The following is a 25,376-nucleotide window of genomic DNA, read 5'->3' as shown; positions in this document are numbered from 1 at the left end:
GTGTCTTCTAATGTTATTACATGAAATATTGCAATATTATATACAGCTAGCTAATGGTTACCTCTCCTCTGATTGCGTCAGGACTGCTGACCACTGCAGATTCTGCAACTGCCGGGTGCTCTATCAAGGCGCTCTCTATTTCAAATGGTCCAATACGATATCTAAACAGATAAGAGGAAAATAATTTATACTGTTTAGAGCCTCATGCCCAAGGCCGTTCTATGGATCTGTAATGTGGCACCATATTGTACCTCTATAGGCCTATACAAGGGAGTAGCTATAGGGGGTGCAGAAGTAGCAGCCACTACTGGGCCCAAATACCCTTGTGCCGCATAAGAAAACACGAGTATTATGGAAAGTGCATACAGGTCAAGTTACATCCCTGGCTGGAGGGAAGGGGTTAGGTCAAGAATTTGGCATGGAGGGGTGCCGTTTTAATTTTCACCTCAGGCAGCACAAAGGCTATGTGCTTCCCTGCCCCTGGCCACAAAGCACTGAGGGAAGGGGGGCCCAAGCTGAATCTTGTGAAGTTTCTTTCATGGATGGGAATCCATAGCCCACCTGGAACAAAATCTTTGTGTTTCAGATCCCAAATATAGATGCCAGAATGAGGCCTTACAGCAGCAGCAATGACCCAGGATAACACGTTACAACCTTACAATGTTCCTTGTTGTGGACTGGTTGCTAGGCGAAATGCAGTATGATTTGTTATATACTGTTATGTAATCTTATGGTATTTATTGTTATGTATTGTAACCAGTATAGCTATGTATGGATGGCACAGCCAGGGTTAATAATTCTAGCTCAGCCTTTGTAGGAAGCTAGGTGATGGCTGGCTCCACCCCTACCTTGAGGTTGTTCTGGGGAGAGTTCAGAGAGAGAGAAGAAGCTGTTGTCTCATGCTCCCTGTAACAGCTGCTGCAGTGCGCTGCTGTTCCCCTGCTTACCGGCGAGGTCCCGGGCGCCATGCCATGTTCAGTGGTGATCTGCTGCCAGCACTTCCCATTCACCACTGCAGTCCTGGGCTCTGTCTGTATAGGTACTGTTATTCTGGGATCCACTCCACAGTTTCCTCTCAGCCCTGGCCACAGCATGCTTGCTGCTTGTTCCCTACAGCAGTTCCTTAAAGGGAACCTGTCACCAGTTTTATGGTGTCCTAACTAAGGGCAACATAAATAAGTGACTGATTCTCTTAACAAAATGCTGGGTCACTTTCTTTAATTTACCCAGTTAATCTGCCAACATCTTGTATTGAAAAGCTCCAGCTCATAATGATGAGTCCTGAATATTCATGAGCTCCTGACTCTCCCCACCCACCTGCTGCTGATTGACAGTTATTTTCTATAAGAATCAGCAGCAGGTGGGCAGGGGAGTGGCTATAGCTGTTAATTAAATAAACGCTGGACTCAATGACATCACGCTGGACTCAAATCAGCTCATTAGCATGCGGCATGTGGCATCTTTGGGTGTATATTATGAGGTAACCATCTGTCACACCAGTAAGTGAATACATCTAAGGTACTTTTTAGTAGTTAATAATTGTATATAATTAGTTAGATTATAATCAAATATCCACATGACAGGTTCCCTTTAAGGGCCGGTGCGTGTCACTTCCTGTGCTTTATGGGTTAGGTCCTGTGACCTCGCTGACCAATTCTAGCCCTCCTGCACATACAGTATATAAGTGGCCCTTTCCAGATACCTCGGTGTCAAGATCCTTGTGTCCTGGTAAGGTTCCTGATTTCCGCTTGTGTTCCTGTGTTACTGACTCGTACTTGTATTCCTGTACTCTGCTACCTGTTTGATCCCTGCCAGCTTGCCTTGACTCTCCTGTTGCCAATCCGGATTGCCTGACCTGTGCCGCCTGCCCTGACCTATTGACTGTTTGACTTCGCCTCTGCCTCAACCTTTGGTCCTGCATTGTTGCTCCTTGTTACGACTAAGTCTGCTGACAACGCCTATACCTCTGGTACCTTCCTCAGGTACCTACTGGTCCTCCTGGACCATCTGCCTCATGTGTCAATCCTCCTCAAGAGGAAGCGACCTGGTGTTCCCCTCGGGAAAGTCTATCCCCACCATCAGGGGTACTGTTAAGATCGAGGGGTTTACTTAGACAACGCCCTTAGAGGAGGTAGGACACGTGGCACAGTGGGTTCACACCAGCTGGTTCGTGACACTCCCTCCCCTTAGGCCCAAGAAACAGATCTCTGCAAGATATACAGAAAGAGAGAAAGATAAAGGAGAATCTTATGTCCAAGCATAGGCATCAAAGTAACCTTCTACTAGCGCCATTCAGACTATGCTGCTGTGAGGGACACTGTTAAGACACCCATCACACTTGGAAACATCCTGGCTGGAAGTGCCTTCATAACCTTGTATCCCGCAGTGTACATTACAGCCATTATTGCCGAAGTACTGTTGCCAGCCATAGATTCTACTGAAAGAGAGCAAGATAGTCTACAAAGAGGGCCATAACTGCCATCCTTGCCTAAATCCATACATCGCTATTTGGAAGAGAATTGCACTGTGTATAGTTGGAACTGTGTCTGCTATAGTTGGATGTACTGCAACTCCCATTTTGTACTACAGTAAAGAGAGATGTTTATTCTTCTACCTCTGGCCTGGTTTTCTGAGTTATGCACCATACGCTGGCCGTGGCACTCCAAATGCTCTGCCTCGCACCCATACAGACACAAACCATCACAGGCACCCCAACTACCATCATGCAGAAGCCCCAGAACTAGGATGTGCACTGAGGGAAGAAAGGGTGCACCTTTCTTTAACTGCACAGCCCTAAGGGGCAACGTAACTACCACTCCCATCCTCCGTTCCAGCTCCTCCAAGGCAGCTGCACAAATATGGCCAATCTATCCACAAAAATTATATTTACCCAGAAGTTAAAATAACGTCATCAGATCTTCCAACAAACCAAAAATAATCATCTTCATCTTTAATGCCTCGGTCTCCAGTAAGGTAAAAGTCTCCTCTTAGGGTTGAGGCGGTTTTCTCTGGGTCCCCCTATTGTCAATAGATATTATAAGGGGGATGAGAGCTCATTTCTTTCTGTACAAAATGTACTATTTAACCATCATATATAAAACCAAAATCATTATATTATGTACTAGATTGTGTGAAAATAAGAGTCCAGGAGCTGCAACCCCACTTAAAAGGCTTGTCCCATGAAAAATATTCTACAGTTTTCAAACCAGCACCTGAATCTGAATACTTTTGTAATTGCATGTAATTAAAAATGTAGCATAGCCACTGAGTTATTCAATAAACTGTATCTGTATAGCACCACCTGCTGTTTATTTTTTTCTTATTTCTATGTCCTGCTCACTGAGATGGCCGCACATGCTCAGTTTCATCCTTCACCTGCCTCCTGGGCTGTGATAGGGAGAGCATGGACACGCCCCCTGAGCTGTGATAGGGAGAGAGCTGCAGCAGAAAAGATACGCCCCTGATCTGCCAGCTTGATATAAATGGGGAGATCTCTGGATCCATGTTAGGTACAGGGCTGGTTCTAGCTTTGTTATAAACAGCCTGCCATGTACTATGCGATATCTGATTTTCATTTTTTACATTATTCATGGGATAGCCTTTTAATAAATGCTCATGCACGTAACCATGTACAATCGGGGAAACACTACCCGTGCACCAGCCGCATCTCACAGACTGACGGAGGCTCACTATGATTGCAGTCAGGTGGCATTATACTATGTATTTTTAAATTTCTCCTTCAGAGTTCCAGTCTGATAAGCCTCTGCCAGTCCAGGAGATGCAGCCGACACACAGGCTGTTTTTCTGGGATTGCACATGGTCGTGTGCATTAGCCTTAAATGTCTAATAAAAAAGTCAAAAAACCCTTGTAAAGGTCTGTCAAGATTCACAACCAATTGGTTTGTATTGCTCCAATACAATGAAAAATGAAGCCATTTTGCAAAAACTCTACCAGATGTATTAGCAAAACCTATGGAACAGACAGAAGAGAGTATGCCAGCAGGATCAGACTACAGGGTTTCTTTGTAGTCTGTTACCAATGGAGACACATAGGTCTTCAGAAAAGCTGTAGACACATATGACTATTTTCAATTATTTGGAACAATACAAAACATTTATTTAAGAAAGCATACATAACCAAGTTCTGTTTGTCACTAAGCTTACCATGTATTGAGAAAAAAGATAATAGGGTTTTTGAGGTGCTATACGGATTCCAATATCACCTTCTTGATCTGGGGGTAAGACATTGCCATCAGCATCAATGACCTAGAATGAAAAAAAATAATAAATTTAAAAAAAAATATATATATATATATATATATATATATTACAAATAAGTATTGGGTAGAGTTATGACTGTGTGACCTCACCATCAAAATCAATCATTTAATCATACACATTATGGAACCAGGTATTGTGCAGAAACTTTATCACAATTTCAAAGAGGTAGATGGATAGCTTGTAAAGACTTGAGCTTAAAATTTGTTTTGATAACATCTAAAATTACAAGTTTGTGGTTGAGTTTCCCAGTCCGCTACAGCTGTCAGTCAGACCAGGGGGAGGGGCTGGGAAGCAGCTCAATGCAGAAAACAGAGATCACCATAGTGAATATCCACCTCCTGGGCACTTGCAGGAACAGAACCGGGCAGAATAAAACTTCATATTCACACTACTCCTGATAATAAAAGCTCCACAAAAGGTATGTGTTAGCTTTTTCAGTATGTTTGTCCTGCTCTCCCCAATCCCTACCTAGCGCTGTCAGCAGTTTAGCATGGTCATATATCTATTACATTTTAGCCTAACTTATTGTGGTCAGTATTGGCTACATCTCCTTGGGGCTAGTAATACCGTAGTTTTTGTACTCTAGGCATATTACTACATATGACTATATAAGCAATAGGCAATATGTGGTTGAAGTCTGTCACAAAATACAACAATTCTCAAGACCATAACTGCAAATTATAAAACATTCACATTATTTGTAGAGACAGAAATACCTGGACGTCGTAGGCTGGAGAAGCCTTTCCCATAGAGCCAGGTTTAATCTTCATCCCTTTAAATGTTCCACAGACCAGAACCTAGATGATAATAATGTGTCTAGTTAGTTGTACCATACCATAAGGCCTCATTCACACTTGCATGTTGTGGCTCCATATTCTCCTTGCAGGTGTAAAATATGCCTCCTATATCCTGCATGGAGAACGTCCAATATGAGCTGCATATCTTTTCAATATGTAGCCCATCCTGTTAGGTGCTGTATATACCCTTATAGAATGGGGCTCCCATATGGAACAGTAAACAACAGAGAATCCTGAACATATTTATATTCTAAAGAGATGCATGAAACTGAAAAGGCTAGGAGTTAGTTCAAGGCAGAAGAAATGCATATTTAGAGGAATTGTATTTAAAAAAGCAGGGAGACTAACAGATTAATTAAAAAAATGTAACAAACCTTCTCTGTCCTAGCGCCTCCACTCTTCCCCTCCGCTGCAGCCATGACGTAATGTTTTGGCTGCAGCAGTAACCTGCCATATAGCTGACCACTGCAGTCAATCAGTGGCCTCAGCGGTACACAGCACAAGAGCGCTAAGGCCAAAGGTTGGATTGAGTGATCATGTGCAGTATATGGGCACTTCACATTACATTTTTTAGTAATCTGTTATGCTCTCTGCCTTTTTATAAATCAAAAATGTATCTCAGACAATCCCTTTATTTAACTTGAATAATAGCAATATGCCCAAATGCTTGGCTGCAGATAATAAAATTATGTCCAGCTACAACTTACAGTCTCTGTCTGACCATAGCCTTCGTAAATGTAAAGCCCAGTGCCGGCCTTCCATTGCTCTATCACTTGAGGGTTGATAGGCTCGCCAGCGCTCACACAATGCTGTAGACTCGGGAATCTGTAGCTTTAGAAATACACCAAAAACATACAAATAAGAATAGAAACGTCCATAGAAACATTCATTGTGTGTGTCTGTGGCCAGGGCAACGGAACAAAGGGCCAGATATCTGGGCTCTGTGGTGCCAGACCTTCCATCAACAGCTGATGATGTTGTAATGAAGCTAAGGAAGGGACAATATAACAAAATAATAGAAAAGACAGGTGCACTCTGCGGTCTTACTAAACCCTCAAACTGATTTTAAAATTGAGAGATTAGCCAACATGTCCTACGGTGTAGGACATGTCTGAGCCCGAGCACCGCGCCAAGGTTTCTCAAGTAGCATGCTGGAGGTAACTGGTGAGTTGTTTGTGAGTCGGCCTCATGCTCCTGTAATTTGCCCACTGGCTCCTGGTATAGCCCATATGGCCCAGGTAGGTGAGTGTTAGGTCCCCGAGCTACTTGAGAAACCTTGGCGCTGTGCTCGGGTTCAGACATTTCCTCCACAGTAGGACATGTTGGCTAATCTCTCAATTTTAAAATCAGTTTGAGGGTTTAGTAAGACCGCAGAGTGCACCTGTCTTTGCTATTATTTTGTTATATTGTTATATTGATTATCACATCCACATAATTGCTATCTTGTGTAGGATATCTATTGTGGCACTTGTGGTTCGCTGCGGGCATCCTCCACTGTATGCATTTTTGCTGGGGATCGTCATTAGCAACGGGCCACAAGTGCAGGATTTTCTCCCCTGTATATATATATATGCACAACTGCATGTGGGTTTGAGCACTTCCTGCTTGTTTAATACCGTGCCATTCTTTTTAGTTTGAAGCTAAGGAAGGGGCCTGTTCGGTCCTGAAACGCGTGGCTCGACAACAAATAAAAGTTCATCCATATTGATCCACCTGTGGTTTGGTGATACAACAGAGCTCTTCCTTCCCTTTTATGTGCATCTGTCTTCAATTACTATCTATGAACAGGGTGAGGAAGAGGAGGCAGATCAGCCTTGTTGACTTGTTATGACCATGGGTAGGGGATTCCTCATAATGCAATTCCCTAAAATAATAGTTAAAAAGGCTCCAAACCTGAGCTTCACGTTACTATTCAAGATCTGAATTAATTTATGCTAATCAGTAATATACTGCATGTACTTACCCTGCAAGGTTGCATAGCACTAGGATACGATAGACGGTTGGAGCTGCACAGAATACAGAAACAGGGTAGTTCTTTAATGTCTACAGGAATAAATTAAACTGTATTCAAGCAATTACTCAAACCCAGCAGATGAAGATCCTGTAAACGAATCCCCCGCAAAATGTTTCGACCACATGAAAAAGATCAGTAACTTTGTAAAAGAATTGCATTCCTTATCTTGCACCAAAGATATAACCTGTATTACAATCCAGAGCTGCAATCATAATTCTGTAGGCTTCAGAACTGAAATTTTTAAGCAATCCTTATTGTCTCAGAAGTCTTATATAAACCCAATTCCAAAAAAGTTGGGACGCTGTGTAAAATGTAAGTAAAAAGAGAATGCGATGATTTGCAAATCTCATATTTTATTCACGATGGAGCACAGAGCACATATAAGATGTTGAAAGTCATGACATTTTACCTTTTCATGAAAAAAATAATTAAAGGGGTATTCCAGTTGTTAGAAGTTATCCCCTATCCACAGGATAGGGGATAACTTTTAGATTGGCCTGGGTCCTACCGCTGGGACCCCCACCAATCACGAGAACGGCGGCCCCATACCACCTGCAGCCCCCCAGAAATGAACGGAGTGGCCGGTCAGGCTCCACTCATCTCTTTGAGAATTCCTGAGATAGCCGAGCCCTGTACTCACTGGCTATCTCCAGAAGTCCCATAGAAATAAATGGAGAGGCCGCACGCATGTGTCCTGTGGATAGGGGAGAACTTCTAACAACCGGAATACCCATTTAACTTATTTAGATGGCAGCAACGTTGGGACAGGGCCATGTCACGGCCTTTGGTGTGCGCTGTGACACTGTTGCCACACTTGCGGTTGCCCGCGGCAACGTGTTGCTGTGAGAGCAGGCGGTGGCAATGTCTCGGCCTTCTGGGTGATTGCCGTGACATGGTTGCCACGCATGCTGTTGCCGGTGGTAACGTGTGGTTTGGTATGCTTGTGTGTGCACTTCCCCTTTAGGTGGCTTCCTTCCTCTGTCTGGTGTTGGAAGGGTTAACTCCCTAACCAGTGTTTTGTGAACACTGGGTTTATGTGTGTGTGGGTGTGGCTGCTTGGGCTATTTAGCCTCTGCTGGATGCCTGAAGCTCAGTGTTCCTCCAGCCTTGGTGTATGCTGGTGGTTCACTGTTCCTGGCTTTTACCATCTGTCCAGTGAGGGTCACCCTTGTGGTCATTGATGTTATTATGGTGTCTCTTTCCCTTCTTATCTTTTGGTTTGTGTGGGTTATGTTCAGGGTGTTGTATGTCTTGTGTTGTGTTACATGGCTGGTGATGTTTGGTGTCCAGCATGTTTGCTAGACATTCCACTGTCTCATGTTTATTGCAGCTATGGGTGTCCTGGGTTCCTGTGTGGTTTGTGGTGTGTGCTGTGTCCTTTAATGTTGGTGTGGACAGCAGCACTAGTGCATGGGTTCCAGTCAGCGTGTCTGTGGCAGGTAAGTGTGTTATGGGTTTCGCTTACCTGCCATCTCCTTATGCTGTATGTGTTCCCCTCTCCTTGCAGCCTGGCCTCAGATAGAGACTCCTGTTCCTCCATGACTGGGATGAACAGGTCATCTCTTCCCTGCTCCTTGGTGAGGGATTACCAGGGCGACTTAGGGTCTCTAGGAATCCAGAGTATGAGCCGTCCTACCATTGGGGTCCGCTCATACGGTGAGGAGTCAGGTAGAGGATTAGGGACGCTGTAGGAGGTGACCTGCTTCCTTATTACTCCTTTTGGCCAGGCTGATCCCCTTTTACCCATTGAAACCGCACCGTGGGGGGTTTCCCCCACTCCCCATCGTGACAGGCCATGTTTACCATTATGTAACAACCGCTCTTTTTTTAACAGCAGTCTGTAACCATCTATGAAGTGAGGAGACCAATTTCTGGAATTTTGGGAGAGGAATGTTGTCCCATTCTTGTCTGATGTAGGATTCTCGCTACTCAACAGTCCAGAGCCTCTTTGCCGGATTTATTGTTTCACTACGCGCCAAATGTTTTTTTTATTGGTGAAAAGTCTGGATGCAGGCGACCAGTTCAGCACCCGTACTTTTATTCTGTGATGCCATGCTGGTGTGATAGAAGCAGCATGTGGTTTAGCATTGTCTTGCTGAAATACACAAGATCTTTTCTGGAAGAGAACATAGGTTGACCTAAAATCATTGCGTTCTGCTTTCATTTGCATTTATTTACATGTTACACAGCGCCCCAACTTTTTTGGAATTGGGGTTGTATTTGCATCTGGCACTGCAATGTAATCTCATGCAAGCGAAACTAAGTGCCCCACTTTACGATAGGAGCTTAGCTGAGATGTTCATGGGTGTGTCTGTGGACAAACTTGCTGACAGCTTCCAGTGACCATCAGATATGAGCTGGCTGTAATCAGTACAGGTTAAGCAATGCAATGTACTGTATTTATGAACGGACTCTATATTTTATGATTACACCTACATATCTTCATGTAGCTACATATAAACTATAAAATGTTATTGTGGTTTTAAAATTACTTTTACCCATTAGTCTAATACATTATGGTGTGATTTTGACCCCCTTTATATAATACGGAATTGCTATTTTCACTTACTTCCAAGATTACACTTGGGTCAAATCGAGGCATGTAGTGAGCAAACACACATGTACCCTGAATCCAAGGAGCAAAAACACTGCTCCATGCAGATTTTGCCCAGCCTGTGTCTGATGTATTCCAAAATACGTCCGAAGGGGTTAAATCCAGCCAATACCTGCATGGACAAAAAGGTTAAGAAATTATTCTGCAAATTCCCATCATTTTCGGCGAGGGCAAGCAAAGACCTGTTGTCAGAGCTCAGCACTACCTTCCCTCCATTTGATCTTATGGGTAATGCTATACCCAGGATGGCTGACCTGTGGCTCTCCAGCTGTTGTAAAACTACAGCTCCCACCATGCCCTGCTGTAGGCTGATAGCTGTAATTATAAAAGTATGCGATCTGCACTCCAGTGCAAAAGTTACAGAAGGCAGGAAAAACACAACTTTTCGAGATCAGATCAGCAACTACATCAGAAGCACAAATGTGAACTTTATCCCTCTTTCCAGCTCCTGCGATATGTGGCCCCGTGGACGACACCATCACAATGGCAACCTTTTGACCAAATCTTTGGTTTAAGCATGCTTAGCTTTGGTAGCGAGGATCTGTGTTTGGCCTCGTTCCCAGGGCGGCTTTGCTAGCTGGGAGGCTCCCTGCTCCTAGGTCTGCCTTGAGCGCCGAGATGATCACTCGGTGCTCGACTGTCACGACCATGGTCATGGTCGCGACTCCTGGACCCGCATGCAGTTGCCTGCGGTTTGGTCTGTTGTCAACCACATGGTGTGGGCTGCTGGTATGTTGCCTCACATGTGGTTGCCGCTGGCAACATGTTTGTACTTGGCAGTATAGCAGCCTGAGCTGTTGCTAGGCAGCTTGCTGTCAAGTGCATGCGGTTACACCTGGCAACCTGTCTTTGTAGGTGTGCCTTTTGTTTGTATGGTATGCACTTTCTATGTCTGGTGTGCACGGGGTTTATTATGTTTGTATGCACTGTGACACCTCCCTTCACTTGCGGTTGTCCGGGGCAACGTGTGGTGTTGTGTGCATGTGGTGGCAGTGTCTCGGCCTGCTGGCTGTTCCCCAGGACATGGTTGCCACGCATGCCGTTGCCGGCGGTAACAGGTGAGTGTGTTGTTTATGTGCTTTTCCCTTTAAGTTGCTTCACTACCCTGCCTGGTGTAGGAAGGGTTAACTTCCTTCTTAGTGTGTGAACACTGGGTGTGTCTGTATGTGTGTGGCTACTTGGGCTATTTAGCTTCCGCTGGATGCCTGTATCTGAGGGGTACTTCAGCCATGGTTTGCTGGAGTCATCCTCCTGGTATTATTCCATCTTCCAGTGAGGGCCACCCTTGTGGTCATAAATGTTTATATGTGATGTTAAGTTGATGTTGTTTTCCTTTCATGTTTAATGCAGCTATGGATTTGGGTTCCTGTGTGTGTATGTGTGTTTGCTGTGTCCATTTATTTATAGTGTGGACATCAGCTGTGAGCACGGGATCCAGTCAGCAAGGCTGTGGCAGGTAGGTGTGAACTAGTGTAGTTCTCCTGCCATATCCATAGGCTGTTCTTGTTCCTATCCTCTTGCAGCTTGGCCACTTTAGACTCCTGTTTCTCCGCGTCCAGGAGGAACGGGCTGTCTACCCAGCTCCTAGCTCATCTGCGGAGGGTTAGTAGGGATCCGAGGTTCCGGAGCATGAGCCCTCCTACCATCAAGGTCGGCTCATGCAGCTAGGAGTCAGGGTCAGATTAGGGATGCGATAGGAGGTGACCTGCTCCCTAATTCTGTGGTCCTGGCCAAGTAGCGACCTACCATCTCCTGGCATCGCACGGCTGAGGGTTCCCCCATCCTCAGCCGTGACATCGACTTGTCTGTCTGTCAGTCATGTGACACTGGCCACGTCACATGACCCTCACTCCCCACTATAAATACAGGCGGCCTGCTGGCTACAGGTTGCCTGTGATTTTCATCTCTAGGGCTGTGAGTAATATTATTATTGCTTCCTACTTGACCTCTGGTATTGACCTTGTTTGTTTCCTGACCTCGCTTTGCCCGCTCCCTTGGTACCTACGCTATCTCTCGGATTTAACCTCGGCTCGTTCTCGGATTTCGTCTCCTGCCTCATCCCTTGTATTGACCTCGGCTAGTTGACCCGCCATTGCCTTTCCCATCACTGGGTACTGTTGTCTTATCTACCTCCCTGTCTATCCGTTTGCCTTAGTCTTGTGTACCGCCTTCTGCCTTGGCTGTCTGTTCCTCTCTTTCTCTGTTTGCTCTGCTCTACACTTACGTAGGTCAGGGACCGTCGCCCAGTTACGCCCCGTCACCTAGGGTGGGTTGTGCAAGTAGGCAGGGACAGGATTGAGGGTGGCAGTTTAAGGGGTGCACTTCCTCTCTACCTTCCTTACCCGTGACAGAATCACAGGCCTCAAATTAACATTGACAGAGTCTCACCGAGCATGTGCAGGGTCTTGCCCAAATTGTGCAAGAATTAGAGAAGAGGTTACAGGTACAGGAGACCGCCCAGACACCCCCCATTCTCGCTCTCGCCGCCATTTAATAGAACCGCATATTAAATTACCTGATCGGTTCTCGGGTGACCGACGGAATTTTTTAGCTTTCAGGGAGAGCTGCAGACTTTATTTCTGACTACGACCTCACTCCTCGGGCCCTGACCCACAAAGGGTTGGGATAATCATCTCTTTGCTTCAAGGGGACCCCCAGGAGTGGGCCTTTTCTTTGCCGTCTGACTCCCCTTGTCTCAATTCTGTCGACCTCTTTTTCCAGGCACTAGGGGTCCTTTACGATGAGCCTGACCGGGCATCTGTGGCTGAATCTAATCTAAAAGCCCTTACCCAGGGAGAGCGGCCCGTGGAAGATTATTGCACCCAGTTCCACAAGTGGTGCGTTCCCTCGGGCTGGAACGAGCCTGCTCTCAAATGGAGCAGGGTTGACAGAGAGGTTGAAGGATATGCTGGTCTTCTACCCCAGTCCTGACTCTTTAGAGGAGACCATGACCTTAGCCATCAGATTAGACAGACTGATTAGAGAGAGAGAGCGGGAGCATTTGTTTTCTCCTCATCCCCTTCTCAAACCTGAGACTTCTACCGAACCCAAGATGGAGGCTCAGTTGGACGAGCCCATGCAGCTCGGGATGACGTGAAGAGAACTATGCTGTCGTCGCGGCTCTTGTTTTTATTGTGGCGACTCCGACCACTGGGTTTGTCAATGTCCCAAAGCTCCTCCTTCCGGTAGATCGTCCAGGTCAGAGGGATCCAAGAACAAGGTATTCCCAGAGGTGGTAAGAAGCAAACTATTGTTGCCTGTCTCAATTTCCTTGGGGTCTTAAAGGGGTCAGGAAGTGCTTTTGTGGATTCTGGGTCAGCATTTAGTTTTGTTGATCTCAAATTTGTTGAACGGGTAGGGATCCCAATACTAAAATTGTCCACCCCGGTCCAGGTGGTTGCTAACGACTCTACTCCCCTCCTGGGGGCACGATAAGACTCTGTACTCCCGAGATTACCCTGTCTGTAGGGGTCTGCCACTCTGAGAAATGTTCTTTTTTCATTTTAGAGAATCTTCCGGTACAAGTAGTTGGCATGCCCTGGCTTCAGCAACATAATCCGGTCATAAACTGGAGTCTGGGCGAGTTAGAGAGATGGGGTTCCAACTGTAGTTCTTGCTTAACTGTAGTTCAAGCTGGAGTTTCCTTTGATGCCATTCCCCACTTTATTGCTGATTTTTATGATGTTTTTTCCACTGCTCAGACCGACACTCTCCCTCCCTATAGGCCTTATGACTGTTATTGAGTTAGTTCCCGAGTCCAAGTTTCCTAAGGGACGCATTTACAATCTCTCTGGTCCTGAACGCACTGCCATGAGAGACTACATCCAGGGGAGTCTTAAGAAGGGACATATTAGGCCCTCCACCTCGCCCTTGGGAGCTGGGTTCTTTTTTGTTAAGAAGAAGGACGGTGGTCTCAGACCCTGTATTGATTATAGAAACTTGAATAAAATTACTATTAGGAATCAATATTCCATTCCATTGATTCCAGATTTATTTAACCAGATCTTGGGTGCTTCTTGGTTTTCTAAACTCGATTTGAGGGGGGCTTATAACTTGATTCGTATTAAGGAAGGTGATGAATGGAAAACGGCCTTTAATACCCCAGAGGGACACTTTGAGTATCTTGTTATGCCATTCGGTCTATGTAATGCCCAAGCTGTGTTTCAGAACTTTATGAACGACATTTTTAGAGAACTTATCGGCAAAGTTATGATTGTTTATCTTGATGATATTCTTGTCTTTTCACCTGACTGGAATACCCATGTATCTCACATCAGATCTGTTCTTAGAATCCTCAGGGAGAATCATCTATCCGTTAAATTGGAGAAATGTGTGTTTGGAGTTCAAGAGATTCCCTATCTTGGGTACATTCTTAGTCCACATTCATTTAAAATGGATCCCAGTAAGGTTTAGGCTATCCAGGACTGGGTAAGACCATCCTCCTTAAAGGCACTTCAACGCTTTTTAGGATTCGCCAACTTTTATCGTAAATTCATAAAGAATTTTTCTGTTATCGCTAAGCCCCTTACTGATTTAACTAAAAAAGGGTCTGATCTTGTCAACTGGTCATTGGAGGCCTGTCAGGCCTTTGAGACTTTAAAAAATTGTTTTCAAGTGGCCCCAGTCTTGGTTCAGCCTAATCCTGAGGAACCTTTTGTGGTGGAGGTCGAATTTAAGACCGTGTGCCTTCTTCTCTCACAAGTTCTCTCCTTCGGAGAGAAATTACAACATTGGAAACCGCGAGTTACTGGCCATAAAATGGGCATTTGAAGAATGGAGGCATTTTTTAGAAGGGGCTAAACACTGTATTACGGTCCTCGCTGATCATAAGAATTTAGTGTTTCTTGAGGCGGCTAAACGCCTTAATCCTAGGCAGGCTAGGTGGGCTCTATTTTTTACTCGTTTTACCTTCTCTGTTACTTTCAGGCCAGGAAGTAAAAATATTAAAGCAGATGCCTTGCCCCGGAGTTTTAATGCCATCCAACCTCCTGACACTTCTCCTGAACCCATCTTACCGGCAAGCATCTTTGTGGCAGCGATATCCTCGGATCTTTCCTCTGAAATTCAACGAGCTCAGCAACTTGCTCCTCCACAAACTCCTTCAGATAAGTTGTTCGTTCCCGAGCATTTTCGTTTTCGTCTTATGGGTGAGTGTCATGACTCTGTCCTGTGTGGTCATCCAGGCATTGCTGCCACTAAAGAATTGCTGCTGAGGTCCTTCTGGTGGCCGCTGAGGTCCTTCTGGTGGCCTACTTTGTCTAAGGATGTACAATCTTATGTTTTGGCTTGTGAGGTATGTGCCAGATCAAAGCCCCCGAGAACACATCCCGCTGGGGAACTACAACCACTACCCATTCCCTGCAAACCATGGTAACCCATTTCCATGGATTTTATTTCTGACCTGCCCCCCTCTGAGGGGAAGTCAGTGGTTTGGGTAGTGGTTGACCGTTTTAGCAAGATGGTGCATTTTGTTCCTTTAAGTAAGCTCCCTGATGCGAAAACCTTAGCATCCTTGTTTATTGAACATGTGGTACACCTGCATGGTGTCCCTGAAAATATTGTCTCTGATAGGGGCGTTCAGTTTGTTTCCGGATTCTGGAGAGCTTTTTGTCAAAGATGCGACATCTCTTTATCCTTTTCGTCTGCTTTCCATCCAGAGACTAATGGACAGACGGAACGGTTAAATCAGGCAGTGGAACTTTTCCTGAGGTGTTATGTATCGCACAATCAGCTTTTATGGGTGAGGTATCTCCCGTTAGCATAGTTTGCCATCAACAATCGGGTTAATTCGTCCACAGGAGTATCTCCTTTTTTTTGTAATAGTGGTTTTCATCCTCGTTTTAGCTCTAATTCCTCCGCGTTCTCACTCAACCCACAGGCAGATGCTCGGCAATAAAGTATGTGTCACCGCCAGTTCTGTGAGAACGTCTGGCAGACGTTCTTCTCTACCTCTTGTATGACATTCTTTGTTTTGGTTTCACTTTGTCAGCTTCTTTCCTTCTCCCAGGTGTCACTTATTTAGACTAATCGTCTTCCTTTATATTCCCTCCCATACTGCCTCACTTTGCGGTTTATACTACTTCCTGGATGAAGTGTTCACTGCCGGAGGCTGCTGCTTCTGTTTGCTCAGATAAGTCTTTTCCTTTATTGTGTTTCCTTGCTGGCTTGATTCTAGGTGACCCTGACTCCGTCCGTATTAAGTGCAGGGAGCCGGTGGTCGTGTCCCCTCACTATTATATGGTTTTCAGGTGTCACCACAGTCTTAGGTACGTGGGCATGCAATCGTCTACCATTGAGACCCTTGCATGTGCATAGCAGTCAGGGAGAGCTCTTAGGGTTTTATAGGGCTCACCTATATGCTCCTTAGTTTGGGATCAAGCCAGTCGGTCGTTTATTTATAAGTTCCAGCTATCTGCAACTTCATTCGTGACAGTATGGTTGTCGACTAAGAATCTTTCTTTGAAACATTGTTCTCGAAAATTCTCTCCGCGTTTCATAGGACCATATAATATTATTGAGGTTATTAACCCGGTGTCTTTTAGAATAAAACTACCCGAATCCCTTCGTATACATGATGATCTTTACTCAAAAAATATGTGTCGCCAGTGGTTCCTTCTAAAAAACCTCCCCCATCTGTGGAGGTTGAAGGTCAGGAAGAATTCGTCATCTCTAGAATCATGGATATTAGAAAGGTTAGAAACTCCTTTCAATACCTGGTCCACTGGAAAGGTTTTGGACCCGAGGAGAGGTCCTGGGTACCTGTGTCCAGGATGCATGCTTCCAGGTTAATTGCTAAGTTTCACCGGGAACACCCTGAGAAAACCTCGTCCACAATGCTTGGGTCCGGTGGCCCCTCGTAAAAGGAGGGGTACTGTAACGGGGCGCCGAAGGCGCACTCGGTCTCCCATCAGCCACAGACCTGCTGCTTAGCTTCGGGAGCGAGGATCTGTGTTTGGACTCGTTGCCAGGGCGGCTTTGCTAGCTGGGAGCCTCCCTGCTCCTAGGTCTGCCTTGAGCGCCGAGCTGATCACTCGGTGCTCGACTTGTCTGTCTGTTGGTCATGTGACGCTGGCCACGTCACATGACCCTCACTCCCCACTATAAATACAGACGGCCTGCTGGCTACAGGTTGCCTGTGATTTTTGTCTCTAGGGCTGTGAGTACTATTATTACTTGACCTCTGGTATTGACCTTGTTTGTTTCCTGACCTCGCTTTGCCCACTCCCTTGGTACCTACGCTATCTCTCGGATTTGACCTCGGCTCGTTCTCGGATTTCGTCTCCTGCCTCATCCCTTGTATTGACGTGACCTCCCGGACCGACCTCGGCTAGTTGACCCGCCGTTGCCTTTCCCCTTCACTGGGTACTGTTGTCTTATCTACCTCCCTGTTTATCCGTTTGCCTTAGTCTTGTGTACGGCCTTCTGCCTTGGCTGTCTGTTCCTCTCTTTCTCTGTTTGCTCTGCTCTACACTTACGTAGGTCAGGGACCGTCGCCCAGTTACGCCCCGTCACCAAGGGTGGGTGGTGCAAGTAGGCAGGGACAGGGTTGAGGGTGGCAGTTTAGGGGGTGCACTTCCTCTCTACCTTCCTTACCCGTGACAGCTTACCGTGACCACATTGGGCCTTCCCAAGAATAGTTGACTCTGGCATCTGCCCACGTGTGTCTAGTGCTGATGCCAGTCCTGTCTTGGCCACTGAATTACAGGGTGGAGAATTTACTTGTATAATATTTGTAATGCAACCTTTGAAATTGCTTAGTTTCTTCCATATTTTCTTACCTTCCATTTATAGTCAGTCCTAGCCCGTAGCTGCAGTGACTGTGCTCTGTCATTTTTGGAGAACCTGTTGTCCCACTAGTGAAGAAAATGGTCATTGGATCTGTACTCCTGGTCCTAACACATGTGTGCTGGTCGTTAGCCACCCTTCAATAAAGGTAAACACATTTTATTATATGGTCATTGGTGGATTTTTCCTTACATAATAATATGATGGAACATACCTATAGAGTAATAGGCCCTTAAAGTTAAAAAATTGTTGCATTGAAAACAACTAAAGACTGCATGGGTATGTTATCCTGCAGAGTGATCGAAAATAGGGAAGGTACCCGATGTAGGGATAGAGGTAATGATAGAGTGAGAAGAAGAGTTTAGACAGAAGGACACAATGCTGGGTCTCACACCCTAGGTATCCCTGATTCTGCCTATCCCCCTCTCACTTTCAAGCCCTAGAGCGTCCCTTCCTTAATTTAGACTGCCCAGCTTCGTCAGACAGATATGAACGGGTCCAATCACTCCTGACGGCAGCAGCCATACGCAGGACGCCATGGAGGACACCCGCACCATTCTTCTGTGAACAATGCTCACCTAACATTGAACAGATAAGTACACAAAAGAGTGATCTTGTGCCTTTGAACTGTTGCTGCAAGCACTTGGGCACACCTCACTGAATAGTTGTGAAACATATTGGCAACATCTGACCATAATGACTGATTCAGCATTTGGGAGTGAACACTATATTGGCTTTGAGCATTGATAAAAGTTGATCTGGGTTGATTATATCATATCACCTTTGATCACAACTGATCTGTGATTATTTGATACAACATCTTTTGGGAATTTTGATTACTCCAATTTGAACTATGATCTGGCCATAGTTCTTATGTGGTCATAAGTATATATTAGTCCCCTGAGGAATTAGTAAATACTGATGAAACGCGTCGGGACATGTATTGATCATTAAAAGGGATACCACAAGGTCCCTAATATGTTGAGCGACACTGGTGTTTACTGACATAGGTCTGATTAAGTCAGACAGGAACAGGGTGTTGCGAATTCTATTCTTTGTTAGTTTTATATGTATGTGACTACCAGTGGCGTCAGGAGTGATTGGACCCGCTCATATCTGTCTGACGAAGCTGGGCAGTCTAAATTAAGGAAATGACGCTCTAGGGCTTGAAAGTGAGAGGGGGATATAGGCACACTTAGGGACACCTAGGGTGTGAGACCCAGCATTGTGTCCTTCTGTCTAAACTCTTCTTCTCACTCTATCATTACCTCTATCCCTACATCGGGTCCCTTCCCTATTTTCGATCACTCTGCAGGATAACATACCCATGCAGTCTTTAGTTGTTTTCAATGCAACAATTTTTTAACTTTAAGGGCCTATTATTTTATTTGAGACTATTAAACGTTAAGTTTTATTAAGCTACCCATTATTTGTTAAAGTGCTATTGGATCTAAGGGTTTGGCTCATAATATGAAATAACAGTTTGACCATCTTGATTTGGTTGTGTATAATTAACATACCTATAGAGCTCTTGAAAACTCAGCCACCCTTCTCTGGTTCCAGACACGGTCATTTTGGTTTTTAGCAATGGAGTTTGGGCTGAGATGGCATCTACAGCTGGTGCCAGTTCATGGCTAGTGATAATGCACCGTGCTTCTGATGTTTGCAGCCTGTGTAACATATCCTTTGCTGTAAGTTGAATTGTCCCAGGAATTAAAACTAAACCTGTAAATTAAATGATGGAGACATTAGTTGGAACTCTACTTATAATGGTTTTGAATTTCTTCCTAGAAGAGCATCTGAGGATGAAATCCTTGATCAGCTGAGATGTAACTTGAAGCTCCACGTCCATAAAGCAAGATTTGTAATAGACCACCAACCATCACATTTCTAGTACTGCTGTCTTCTTATATGACAGAGTGAGCTATGCTTCGGGGACATAATGCAAAATCTGTAATACAGTAGGCCACTAAACTGTCACATTTCATTTCTGGTCCTGATGTCTCCTTATTATGAGGTGGCACTCCATGTGAGCGCTGCTTCCTGTTCATTACACTGCCCGTCATCTCTGAGGTTTCGGCAGTGCAGTGTCATTTGAATCACTTGAATGGAGCAAGTACTTGTAATTACATTATGCCACTGCCTCACAGGAGACAATGTGTAGTGCAGTTCAGAGGGAGCAGCACTCGCATGGAGCGCCGCCTCCTCTAAAAACAGCTGATTGGAGGGGGTGCCGGGTGTCAAGACTCCCACCGATCAGATATTGATGACCTATCCTGACGATAGGTCATCAGGATACATGGAGCTAAAAACAACAATAAATTACTAATAGGAGTTTACTATAAACCACCTAATATACCAGAGTCCACAGAAAATCTACTACTAAATGAGATAGACAAAGCGGCAAATCATAATTAGGTGGTTATTATGGGGGACTTCAACTACCCAGATATAGACTGGGAAACTGAAACTTGTATATCCCATAAGGGTTCTTGGCAATAACCAAAGACAATTACCTTTCCCAACTGGTTCAGGACTCGACTAGAGGGACGGCCATACTGGACTTCGTATTAACCAATAGACCTGACAGAACAACAGACGTGCAGGTCGGGGGACACCTGGGAAATAGTGACCATAAAGTAATAACCTTCCAATTGTCATTCAAAAGTGCGTTTCTACAGGGAGGAACAAAAATACCAAACTTCAAAAAAGCTAAATTTAGCCAACTAAGAGAGGCCATAGGCCTAACTAACTAGGACAAAGTCCTCAAAAATAAAAATACAGCCACAAAATGGGATATCTTTAAAAACATCCTAAAATCTCATTGTGAGAGGTACCGTATATAAAATGAGAATGCTCGGACTGGGAGAAAACGTCTGTAAGTAGGTAAGTAACTGGCTCAATGATAGAAAACAGAGGGTGGTTATTAACGGTACATACTCAGATTGGGTCACTGTCACTAGTGGGGTACCTCAGGGGTCAGTATTGGGCCCTATTCTCTTCAATATATTTATTCATGATCTTGTAGAAGGCTTGCACAGTAAAGTATCAATTTTCGCAGATGACACTAAACTGTGTAAAGTAATTAACACTGAAGAGGACAGTATACTACTACAGAGGGATCTGGATAGATTGGAGGCTTGGGCAGAAAAGTGGCAGATGAGGTTTAACACTGACAAATGTAAAGTTATGCACATGGGAAGGAATAATGCAAGTCACCCGTACATACTAAATGGTAAAACACTCGGTAACACTGACATGGAAAAGGATCTAGGAATTTTAATAAACTGCAAACTAAGCTGCAAAAACCAGTGTCAGGCAGCTGCTGCCAAGGCCAATAAGATAATGGGTTGCATCAAAAGGGGCATAGATGCCCGTTATAAGAACATAGTCCTACCACTTTACAAATCGCTAGTCAGACCACACATGGAGTACTGTGTACAGTTCTGGGCTCCTGTAAACAAGGCAGACATAGCAGAGCTGGAGAAGGTCCAGAGGAGGGCAACTAAAGTAATAACTGGAATGGGGCAACTACAGTACCCTGAAAGATTATCAACATTAGGGTTATTCACTTTAGAAAAAAGACGACTGAGGGGAGATCAAATTAATATGTATAAATATATCAGGGGTCAGTACAGAGATCTATCCCATCATCTATTTATTCCCAGGACTGTGACGAGGGGACATCCTCTGCGTCTGGAGGAAAGAAGGTTTGTACACAAACATGGAAAAGGATTCTTTACGGTAAGAGCAGTGAGACTATGGAACTCTCTGCCTGAGGAGGTGGTCATGGTGAGTACAATAAAGGAATTCAAGAGGGGCCTGGATGTATTTCTGGAGTGTAATAATATTACAGGCTATAGCTACTAGAGAGGGGTCGTTGATCCAGGGAGTTATTCTGATTGCCTGATTGGAGTCGGGAAGGAATTTTTTATTCCCCTAAAGTGGGGAAAATTGGCTTCTATCTCACAGTTTTTTTTTTTTGCCTTCCTCTGGATCAACTTGCAGGATAACAGGCCGAACTGGATGGACAGATGTCTTTTTTCGGCATTATGTACTATGTTACTATGTTACCTGCACAACCCCTTTAAAGACAATTCCTTGCACAAATGTGTGCAGGACCTGCAGAAGGAACTGCACAGGTAAGGTGACATGACCATATGTGTGCAGGTCCTGTTACTCTTGAAGGACCTGCACAAATAAGGTCACATGATATCTACGCAGGTTCTGAAGCCAAGGAGACTTCACAGAGGAGGAGAGCGGTGTGCTGTGGTGTAAGTGTATGGGGTTTGTCTGGAGTCAAAATATTTCCTGTCACTGTCTACTTAACCGCTTGCCGTAACACTAACGCCGAAAGGCGTCAGTGCGGCGGCACTCTCAGGTCTCAGCGACTCCTATTTGCGTCATCTCGTGAGACCCGAGATTTCCTGTGAACGCGCGCCTACAGGAGCGCGCGTTCACAGGATCGCATAGTAAACAAGTTGAACTACAGCCTGCCAGCAGCGATCATTGGCTGGCAGGCTGTAGATTTTTAAAATAACCAATGAAATGGGTATGTCAGACGCCATTTTTTAAATAGCGTCTGATATACCTGCTACCTGCTCCTCTGGTGGTCCCTTTTGCTTGGATCGACCACCAGAGGACACAGGCAGCTCTGTAAGTAGCACCAAGCACCACACACACACACATTACACCCCTCCCTTTCACTTATTAACCCCTTATTACCCCATATAGACTCCCTGATCACCCCCCTGTCACTCCCCTGTAATTGATCACCCCCCTGTAAGGGTCCCTTATCACCGCCAGTTACTTAGCTACTTGTTAGGTAGTTAGCGCCCAGCCCACCGCACCGCACTCACTGATTAGCGACAGCGATGACGTTAATCAGCGACTAATCAGCGACTAATCAGCACTAGTACTATATAGTATCTGTAAGTGATCAAGACTGATCGCAATCAGATCTATATCAGTACATTAGGGTCACCTTAGGCTCTACAAAAAACGCAGTGTTCGCCCGATCAGGCCTGATCTTGTGCGCACACTTGCGTTCAGTCCGCCCCACCGCAGTGAAATTTTTTTTCTGATCATTGCAAAAACACTGTAAAATCGCTGCGGCGCTATAAAGATCACTTTTGAGCTTTCTGGATCTTTATTAGCGATCGCAGCTTTACTTCGCAAGCACTCCTTTTTACTAGGCAGGTTTGCTCTTTTTCCTGGGTAGTCTCAAAGGAATACCCCCTAAATTTAGTTAGCCCAAAATGTCAAAGGGGTATTCCGCTGAAGAGGCCTACAGGATTCTGGCCGTGATGGATGAAAGCGATGGGGACGCCTCACCCGCTGAATCCAGTGGTTCAGAATATGAACCTGTAGACAGCAGTGGCACTCTAACCGTTAGCGAAGATGACGAGGTTGAGGTCCCTGCTATGGTCAGGCGTACCCGACCCCATGTCAGGGTTCTGCATACCCCGCGTGATGAGCCTCATTTGCAGCAGAGTGGTGCTAGCGCTGATCTTGTTTATGGTGCGGCATACACCAGCAGCGCAGCACATCCTGGACCTTCTACCAGCACTGCCGTATTCCCTGGTGAAGTGGCGAGAAGGGCAGTTCAAGCTGCTACGGTGGCACGTGCATTAACTTCCCCGTCGCAGCCACAGCGTTCACAGGCCCGTAGAACCCTTAGTCTCCCAGAGGTGCTGGCAAACCCAAATTGGCAATCCCCTGCTTCCGCCGCACCCGTATTGCCCCCTTTCACCGCCCAGTCTGGAGTTCGTGTGGAGACAGCTCACTTAGGATCAGCCCTCGAGTTTTTTGAGCTGTTCTTCACTGCGGATCTCTATGACTTAGTTGTGGCAGAAACCAACCTCTACGCCACACAGTATATAACCGCCAATCCGGAAAGCTTCTATGCCCAGCCTTTCCGGTGGAAACCAGTCACAGTTTCCGAATTTAAAATATTTTTGGGCCTTATCCTCAGCATGGGTCTAACTAAAAAAAATGTATTGCGGTCCTATTGGTCTAAAGACCCAATACATTACATGCCCATGTTCTCTGCTGCTTTGTCCAGGGCACGTTTTGAGGTCATCATGCGCTTTATGCATTTTACTGACAATAAAACCTGTCATCCAAGAGGCCACCCTGCTTATGACCGGCTCCACAAAATTGGGCCCCTCATAGACAGTTTGTCATGCAGGTTTGCAGATGCGTATACCCCCAATCAGAACATCTGCATAGACGAGTCCCTTGTACATTTTACCGCAAGCGCGCCCGGTATGGGGTCAAACTGTATAAGCTCTGTGAAAGGGCCACAGGCTATACATATCGTTTTAGGGTCTATCAGGGAAAAGACTCAAAACTGGAGCCGGTCGGATGTCCTGACTACCTGGGGAGCAGTGGCAAGATTGTCTGGGACCTGGTGTCACCCTTACTCCACAAGGGGTACCACTTATACGTGGACAATTTTTACACAAGCGTGGCCCTCTTTCGGCACTTACATATAGTCAGAATTCAATGCTGTGGCACCGCGCAACCTAATATCCCACTTGCACGGGGGGAGAGAGCTGCCTTGTGTGACCAAGAACTGCTCGCGGTGAAGTGGAGGGACAAGAGGGACGTTTACCTTCTGTCCACCATTCACGCAGACACGACAGTACAAATTGAAAGGGCAACTGGAGTCATTGAGAAACCCCTCTCTGTCTATGACTATAACCTTCACATGGGAGGGGTGGACTTCAATGACCAGATGTTGGCTCCCTATTTAGTGTCCCGCCGCACCAGACGCTGGTATAAGAAGGTGTCTGTTTATTTAATTCAATTGGCTGTCTATAATAGTTTTGTTCTCTACAGTAAGGCTGGGAGAACGAGATCCTTCCTAAAATTCCAGGAAGAGATCATTTCGGAACTCCTGTATCCAGGAGGGTCTGTGCCCCAAGTCCCTGATGTAGTTAGCCGGCTACATGACAGACACTTCCTAAGTGTCTATCCTGGTACCCCAACTCAGCGTTCTCCAAGAAAAAGATGTTGTGTCTGTAGCAGGGGTGGAATAAGGCGTGACACCACCTTTTTTTGTCCTGAATGTCCTGACCAGCCTGCCCTATGCATAGGGGAGTGTTTCCGCAAGTACCACACACAGGTACACTATTAGTGTAGGGATTAGTGCGTCAAACAGGACAGGCACACAGAGGTCTTAGGGCCCTTTCACACAGAGCTGCTACAAACCTCCTTTCACCTGGGACAAAGTGCATAATGTACTTCGCCACATCTCTGGGCGATTTGCGCTTTGCACATTGTCCCATGGGGAAGGAGAGGTTTGTCCTCTAAAGGTAAAAAAATAAATAAAAACACCTTGGGAATACCTTGGGGTGTCTTCTTTCCAAAATGGGGTCACTTGTGGGGTATTTATACTGCCCTGGCATTTTAGGGGCCCTAATGCGTGAGAAGTAGTTTGTAATCCAAATGCGTAAAAAATGCCCTGTGAAATCCTAAAGGTACTCATTGGAATTTGGGCCCCTTTGTGCACCTAGGCTGCAAAAAAGTGTCACGCAATGTGTTTTGGGGTGTATTTTTACATATACCCATGCTGTGTGTGAGAAATATCTCTATAAATGACAACTTTTTACTTTTTTTTTATACAATGTTGTCAATTTACAGATATTTCTCTCACCCAGCATGGGTATATGTAAAAATACACCCCAAAACACATTGCCCTAGTTTTTCGGAGTACCGCGATACCACATGTGTGACACTTTTTTGCAGCCTAGGTGCGTAAAGGGGCCGAAAGTCCAACGAGTACCTTTAGGCTTTACAGGGTTGCTCACAATTTAGCCCCGCCCAAAATGCCAGAACAGTAAACACACCCCACAAATGACCTCATTTCGGAAAGTAGACA

At 45.4% G+C, this 25,376-nt stretch overlaps 1 protein-coding gene across 1 annotated transcript in view; it reads right to left on the bottom strand.

The window, feature by feature from the left end:
- Nucleotides 1-25,376, bottom strand: part of ACSM3 (acyl-CoA synthetase medium chain family member 3) — a 58,789-nt gene that overhangs the window by 12,154 nt on the left and 21,259 nt on the right. Inside the window, exons 4-12 of the mRNA XM_040439865.1 lie at nucleotides 19,012-19,216; nucleotides 17,485-17,628; nucleotides 9,662-9,818; nucleotides 7,042-7,121; nucleotides 5,786-5,909; nucleotides 4,998-5,078; nucleotides 4,165-4,266; nucleotides 2,891-3,018; nucleotides 62-161 (exon numbers count right to left, since the gene is read on the bottom strand). Of these exons, the coding sequence (XP_040295799.1) occupies nucleotides 62-161; nucleotides 2,891-3,018; nucleotides 4,165-4,266; nucleotides 4,998-5,078; nucleotides 5,786-5,909; nucleotides 7,042-7,121; nucleotides 9,662-9,818; nucleotides 17,485-17,628; nucleotides 19,012-19,216 (1,121 nt within the window). The remainder of the gene's footprint in view (nucleotides 1-61; nucleotides 162-2,890; nucleotides 3,019-4,164; nucleotides 4,267-4,997; nucleotides 5,079-5,785; nucleotides 5,910-7,041; nucleotides 7,122-9,661; nucleotides 9,819-17,484; nucleotides 17,629-19,011; nucleotides 19,217-25,376) is intronic.

The sequence above is a fragment of the Bufo bufo genome, chromosome 7, assembly GCF_905171765.1.
Source record: "Bufo bufo chromosome 7, aBufBuf1.1, whole genome shotgun sequence".
Taxonomy (NCBI): domain Eukaryota; kingdom Metazoa; phylum Chordata; class Amphibia; order Anura; family Bufonidae; genus Bufo; species Bufo bufo.
This window is presented reverse-complemented; position numbering and strand designations above follow the sequence as displayed.